This window comes from Symsagittifera roscoffensis, chromosome 2 (genome assembly GCF_963678635.1).
Source record: "Symsagittifera roscoffensis chromosome 2, txSymRosc1.1, whole genome shotgun sequence".
Lineage (NCBI taxonomy): Eukaryota > Metazoa > Xenacoelomorpha > Acoela > Convolutidae > Symsagittifera > Symsagittifera roscoffensis.
In genome coordinates, this window is record NC_087063.1 from 35,587,420 (window position 1) to 35,594,973 (window position 7,554).

At 36.8% G+C, this 7,554-nt stretch overlaps 1 protein-coding gene across 1 annotated transcript; it reads right to left on the reverse strand.

The window, feature by feature from the left end:
* On the reverse strand, window positions 1-6,758 carry LOC134839130 (protein misato homolog 1-like). Its single transcript, XM_063854574.1, has 3 exons — window positions 6,660-6,758; window positions 904-2,118; window positions 1-703 (listed from the first exon to the last, which is right to left on the reverse strand). The coding sequence occupies exons 2-3, from the start codon at window positions 2,099-2,101 to the stop codon at window positions 198-200; spliced, it is 1,704 nt and encodes a 567-aa protein (XP_063710644.1). The 5' UTR covers window positions 2,102-2,118; window positions 6,660-6,758; the 3' UTR covers window positions 1-197.
* Between the last annotated feature and the right edge of the window lie 796 nt (window positions 6,759-7,554).

The following is a 7,554-nucleotide window of genomic DNA, read 5'->3' on the forward strand; positions in this document are numbered from 1 at the left end:
CAAGCATTTTGAAAAGTTTTAATTGATGTCAAAATATCCGAGCAACTCAATGAATGACTTGGCACCAAAATTTCAGAGACCGCTTCCATCGGAAGTTTCCACAATACACTAACTCGCGCTCCAGAGATGTGTCTAGTGGATACATTCGAAACAGATCGACTCACTTCGCCCAGTACTTCCCTAATTTCTGCAATACTTCAACTGTATCTGTCCACTTCCGTAAGGATATCTTCAACTCTCTCTTTGAAAAGATCAGAGTCCATTTGCAAATTCTTCAATGCACTTCTTACTTGCAACGATTTCAAAACTTCTTTCTCGTCCACTAAACTTGCTAGCATGTCTCTTGCGTTCGATCCGTTAGCCAAATTAGTAAACATTTCAATATTTCTCCTTCCTGTGGTTTTATTGTCTTCTGAGTCGAATATTTTCGATGGAAAGGGAGACTCAATTAAAATCGGGGAATTAACGTGGAATGCTTGGCAAGAGTAGGGTTTAAAGCACAGTTTTAATTGTTCTTTAATTGATTCCAAGCTGGTACCATTTCGAAAACGTCCACAGAAGGTCGATACCAGGCCGAGGTCACCCGGATTGTCTGGAACCAATTTTTTTCCGATGGGTGAAAGTGAGTCAAACTTCAAGGAATTGAGTTGATTTGGGTATCCGACGTCGATGTTCTGGACTATAGTCTTTCTTCCATTAAAGGCTAAAACGAAAAAATCCTACTAAGTTTAGGTTGAACAAAATACACGAAAGCGAAACACTTCACTATACTATATTTAACTTGAACCGTTTTTTGCTAATCGATACAATAAAACGAAATAACTAGAAAAATTCCAAATATCTTAGCTGTGATCGCGAAAAAAATCACTTCTCTAAACTGCATTGATATCATCAAATACTCGCCTAATAAATTGCAGTAATCGGACAGCGGCACAAATCGATCACCAAAACAATAAGAAGGCGCCAAAGCGGCATGCAAACTACCAGATAGCACTGCGCTCTGGTGGAAACATTTCCCTTTTATGTCAAAACATCTGAACTCGCGTTTCGCTACTCCGAGGTTCTTCGGGAACCAATCATATTGCAGAGACAATGGAAGAACACAAGCAGAATTCGCGAGGAAAGAAGAAATCGCAGACACACAATTCACAATATGAGTTCCTCTGTTCGACTTGAAACACTCTTTTACTGCAGAATCATCAGTCGGTTGCTCACAACATGCAATGGTGAAGATTGACTTCTTCGGCATTTCATCTCGAAAACTCTCAATTAAACTTGAAGAAATCCCACCGAAAGTACCGTCATAGACATCTGACAGCACTTGGAACCCTTGTACACTGTCACATTTTTCAAGCAAGTAGAACAAATTCTGCTCTAAGTCTTCCCAATATGATGAAAATATTTCCGACCCACTCTCAAATCCTGGCGTTTTATTCTGCGCAGCATCATTGCAGTTCAAAATGCTTTGTTGGTTTGTATGTTCTTTAACTGTTGTTAGACTTTTCGGATGCAAAATTGGCTTTAAGTAATCAGTCCAATTCGTTATCTTATCATCAAGATCAAAATATTGTTCTCTAAAAGATTTTGAAGGCATTTCTTTTCCTTTTTTCGATTTAGAATTGCCCAATACTTCGACCCGAGGAGATTTAGATGATGACGCAACACAAGAAACGTCTATGTCTTCGCTATTTTCAGTTTCAAATTCGTCTTCCTCTTCATTCAAAGCCTTCAGAAAATCATTTCTTTGATTCACCTGAACATCGCCATATTGCGAGACCACGTCAACGGGTCCATCCCAGTTCAGACTGCGTCTAAGTTTTTCCACAGATAATCCACTTGAAGTCTCATTGTTGTAGAGATTTTCAAAATAATCTGCACCAGTCGGTCCTAGCGCCCCCTTGCCATCTATGAGCAACAAACGAGGGGTGAAAGTGACCTCCCGTTTCCAGTTTTCACCCCGTTGAAAAAGAATGTCGTAGTTGAAAATTCCTCTTGGAGCATCTTCACTATAGCAGTTAGACTCGTGTAGATTCCACCAGTGCGTTCCGATGTGGTTCGCAAAGGAGCCAACTTGCAGAGTTATAATTTCTCTTCCCGTCATGATTGAGCCAACTCAATCTAGAACAAAAAAAAACATTTAATTTCCAATAGCTATGCTTATAGATACTATCTAGACTGAATTCGAGTTCATTATTGACTTTTCACAGGTCACAAATAGTAAGTTTAATTAATAACAGCGGCAAAAACGCATTCAGAAAACTACTCAAAAACGCAGGCCAAACTTCGACACAAAGGCAAAGCTGAGCTTTAGACCACTTGCGTCACAAAAATGAATGATTATGATGAAAATCAAATAATTTTTTTTTAATTGAAAAAAAATTATGAAAAATGCAACAGAAGACCAAAATATCTGGAAGAAAGTTACCTGCATCATTAGAAACAAAACAAGGAACCAGAAAGAAGCCATTTTACCAAGTCCATTCTGCGGAACTAAGCCGAAAAAAAAAATCAGCAGACAGACGATAACTTAAGCTAGTCGAAAAATTTCAAATTGCAAAAAATCAGGTCTCGACTGCAACCGAAATCCCGAGCTTTGTACTCAAACATTGTCATTACAGCAACTTGGAAGAAAGCTCAACCTTCAAAAACAGCCGAACCAAGGTAACAAAGCTGGCAAAAACAAACATATGGGCGATAGTCCGAAAAAGCACAAAAACTTGTTTAGTTGCAGAAAAAAAGGTCCCGACCAGATTCGAAGGACAAACCTTTGCCATAACAAGCAGTTGTTCTACCCCTACGCCAGATGGTTTTTTGAATATATAATTACCAATCGGTAACAAAGCTGAAAGTACCTGAGCAAAACCCTTCTTGTAGAAAAAATTTCAAAAAACTAAGATTATTTAAAAATTTCATGTCCCCCATCCCCAGCTGCTTTTGTAGCAGCTACGCCCCACGCCATCGTCTGCGGGATTTTGTGGGGTAGCTTCGTTTTGTTCTCTTTCTTAGTTGCCATCGCTATCCAGTACTTTATCTCCTACGGATTCCGCTAGTCCCAACCCCCTTCCCCTCAGAACACACGAACGCACACAAAAAACTTTTTCGGTCACCAAATGACGCAAACAGAGGCCACTAAGTCGATATAAAATAAACCAAAACATACTAAAAGGAAAGAAGTAAAAAAAACTAAACAAAAATGAGATTTAAAGAAATCGAGTTGGTAAAAGTACAACCAACATAAAACGCAAGTTTCGACACAGAGGCAAAGCGGACCTTTGCACCACTTGCCATACAAAACAAACATAAAAAAATCTAGGTCGACAATTTTTTTTAAAATTTAAAAAAAAACTAGGTGAACCAAAAATTTCGTAAGTCTGGATAAAAACAACCAGGGGCCCGGCTGAAGCTACGTGTTAGGTATTGAATAAATTTGTTATACAGATGCGGCACGAAAAATGCCAGTAAAGTTGAAAAATATCCAAAAACGTTCAAAGTTTCACAACTTCCACTTTTTTGAAGGCCATAACTTGGTTCTTAAAGAATCAGGGGTAAGCAAATTGAAAAAATAAGCTTCCAACAATCTGTTGAGTCGAACCAAACTAAGATATCAGTTGGCAGGATAGTTAGCGAGGAAAAAAAAACAAAAAACGGTCAACAATTTTTTGATATTGAAAAAAATCATAGCTTTTTGGGCAAAAAACAGGGCGTAGCCGCTGATGAAGAAGGCATTCACGCAACCCGTTATTTCGATTGAACGCAAAATCTCAGATTTGTTATGGTAGTTCTCGAGAAAAATCGGTCTAAAAAACGGTCTAAAAATCAAAGCTTAGTTTCAGAAAATTTTTATAAAAGTCACATAAGCAAACGCGCTTCCCACAACTTGTTCTTTGAATTGGACCCAAAATCTCACACATCGCAGGGTAGTTTTCGAGAGTTTTCAATAAGTTTAAAAAACAGTCAAAAACTTTACCGATACCTTTCTTCTGTAAAAAAACTTCGTGAGTAGCCGCTAATACAGAGGAGCTAACCACTGCCTGTTAACTCCATTGAACCGACAATATCAGATTTGAGAGTTAAGTTTTCGAGAAAAGTCAAAAAGATTCAAAAAACGGTCAAAATAAAAAAATTTGACTATTCCGAGGGGCATAACTTGATGTTGAAAATTTTATGCGCAGCCGCTTATACAGGAATCTTTTAATAACCGTTCTATTCATTGAAACCAAAAACTCAGATTTGAGAGGTGGTTTTCGAGAGAACAAAAAAATCAAAAATATGGGTCAAATATTCACCCACAGATTTTTTCGAAGGCTGTAGTCAGAGGGGTCAAGTAAAAAGAGCCTCTAGGAGAGTCAGCAAGCACACAGGGGAGAAGGCGGTCTTTCAATTGATGCAGCTTTTTTGAAAACCATCAGAAGTTTGAGAGAAACTAAAAAAATTTCCTTGGACTTGGAAATATCTTTCCATAATGAAAAAAAAAACATAAGTTTCAACATACCGATTGGTTATTACAGAACCAACTTGAAAAGTGCGGAGAGGAGTGTAAAAACTGTGTTTCCCTTGAAACGACCCAAAGTTAGGCCATAAAAGCAACATTAAAAAAATGCCCGCAGCAAAAAAAACTCTTCCAAGATGTGACAGTGACAACTGAGCCTACAACTAGCACACAAATAATTGGCCGATAAATTTATTAATTTCCGTTGTTTGAAAAAAAAACATGACCTAATGTGATTCGAACCCACGAATTTTGCCGTCCAGGCATATTCGTTACCTGCAGTCTAAATTGGCTGGGAACGCATAGAAAATTGGTTTCATTATGAACGAAGACAAAAGTGATTCGAGTGATTCTGTTAAACAAGTTGTTAGCCCGAAAAAAGTCTATATTCCGGAACATAAAAGTCTATAATTGCTAATGCTTGCTAATTGCTTGCGCAATAAGGCCGGATATTTAAAATGCCCAGTCTATGAATGAGCCCAGGAGATGAGTCCTGGGAACAAAGTTATTTACGGGAAAAAAGCCTAGTGCCCGATAGCAATACCCTTTGTTATAGCAAGGTCAATAAATATGAAGCAATTTCAAAATTGGACAATTCGTAAGCATTCATTGACATTGCACTCATTGTCATTTTTTTGTGTTAATCAGATTTTCAAACAAAATTTGTTTTAGCAAAGAAGTCGTGAAGTAACTGCTAGTGACTATTTGCCTTAAATTGATCAAATTATTCACAGTCCAAATCTTGACTGAAAGAATTTCAATACAATTGATCACTCAATCCCATTTGGCTTAATTTGTGTTAACTTGATTCGCGTCAAACAAAGCAGCCGCATCTAAAATTCCCTCCTTCGGTGGTCAAAATAATAACCATTGATTTCAAAATTCTAAAAAGACTGCTTTTATCAGGGCAAAACCCTGAATATTCAGACTGCATTTCAAATTCTATGGAGTAATTTAAAATAAAATAAATGATGAAAATTACAAAAAAAAAACGATAAAATTTCAAAAACTTTTTTAGATATTGGTTTTTTTCGGAAACCATCCCCTACACGCTATGTAAAGTAATTAATTTTGCATTTTTTTTGCACTTATCTAAAACAAGATTGCTCGTATCAAGATAGCAAGATATCACGAGTTAATTGTCCTAAATTGGCAATCTTCAAATCCCCATAACTTTACAAAAATAATCACAGCTGAAATATCTTTAATTTGAGCTTAGTACAACAATATTTCGAATTCTGTAAAAAAACTGCTAGTTAAAAGGTTGTCAGGAAAAAACCACCCCGAGCACAAATATTCTATCACTTTCTTCAAAAATCGGAACAATACGTATTAAAAATTGTTTAGTAACAAAATGAGACCAAATTTGGGTAATCCTATTGCCGCAAGCACTACCTAGTTTTGACCAAGTTGAGTCTCTGTCAAAATGTGCCTGACGGCTGCACACAAGGGTGTGTCAAATATACTTGATTAAATTATCGGTCAGACAGTCAAGCCTATTGTTCAGACCAATTTTTCCAAGAACACGCAATTTCAGTGATTCAAAGAAAGTTGTCGCATGGGATTTAGCGTAGTATCATATTAAAGCCCTGTTAGTCGTCATTCATTCGGCAAACATAGGGCTGGGAAGAAACTACGCCCAGGGAATTTTTTCACGCAATGGTCTGGTACGAGATCCTGTGATGCTCCATTCTAAAATATTTTCAGTCGTGATTTAGATTTTAAAAATTATTTTCACGAAATTGGCGGTCGAGCAAAACTGGTCTGATTTTACAGTTGATGAGAAGGTGGGAGGAGTCACATCCCATTTATTGATCTTTGTTTTAATTTACTTACAGTCAGAAGCGGGATTAGAGGAGGCGGACGTCCCTCCCCCTCACGGATTCGACCCCTGCCGACCCACAGGGTCCCCGTCATTGTACTATTTTGAGATATTCATTTTTGGCTGACGGACCCTTAATTTTTTCCAAAGGCCCCTTGGGCGCCAACAATGACTAATTTGAGGGTGAAGCGCGCGCCGAAAGAACGCGATTATTTTGGTCAACATTTTCCAAAAAAAAGCTTCAAAACACCTTTTTTGCCTGTTTTTTTTTAATTTTGCCGTACTTTTTCAGAAAAATTTGCCACAACAGGGATTTTTTTACTGCTTTGGAAAATTGATTTTGTCAACCTGAAAAACAGTCGACAAAGTTTTTGAAAAACTTTGGAAATCCGCTCCCTCGAGAGAATCCTAGATCCGCTCCTGCTCAGTGTCATTACCTCAATCTAAAAATGACCTAGTAGTCATAAAAAGTCCAAAAAAACGATTAATTTTAAATTTCATAAACTTAGCAGAAATTCTCAGCAAAACGACATATCTGGTCTTATTTGTTCCTAAATTAAGGAGAAATAATTTGTAAATACATTGCAAAATAGACAATTAGTTTGAAAGATTATCAGCAAATTGCTCATTGGATAATTCCAAGACAAACGATTCCGTGTAGGTTCTGATTTGCATTCATAGCTTGTGAAAGTTAAAGTCGACAAAAATAAATTGAAGCTTCGAACCATCTGCGGTTAAAAATTTACGCCAAGAGGTACATATAAATATTTTTTGACGAAAGCTTCGATCATTTGAAGACTAACCACGATCAATGTTTTCTCTATCACAATTTGAAATCATGAAAGCTCAAAACTTTATTTTATTCAAAATCATTTCTGTCTTTATTTTATTTAAAATCATTTCTGAAAACGTGGGAAAATCCGATCTTTTTCTCAACATTTTTTATCGGATATGATCATTAGTTCAGATAGTTTGGGACGTACGGCTCCTTTGATTTTTTTGTGACTCGAAAAAAAAACCTAAAAAATTTCAAAAATTTGTATTTTTAAAAGAAAAAATAGAGAAACGTTGACAAAAAAGAAAAATCATTGGAACTCAATTAACCGCTCAACTAGAGGCACAAATGAAAACGTTTTTCAATTATAGTAAAACTTGTATATACCAGAAGAAATGACCATGCTGTAGAAATCTAGCCGAAAAACAATAACAGACAATCAACAGACCGACAATTGAACGTTTCAAG

Excerpts from the sequence above, each read along its gene's own strand:
- LOC134839130 (XM_063854574.1), bottom strand. The coding sequence starts at position 2,101 with ATGACGGGAAGAGAAATTATAACTCTGCAAGTTGGCTCCTTTGCGAAC. Across the intron at positions 704-903 it reads CGATTACTGCAATTTATTAG|CCTTTAATGGAAGAAAGACT; the intron begins GCGAGTATTTGA and ends TTTTCGTTTTAG.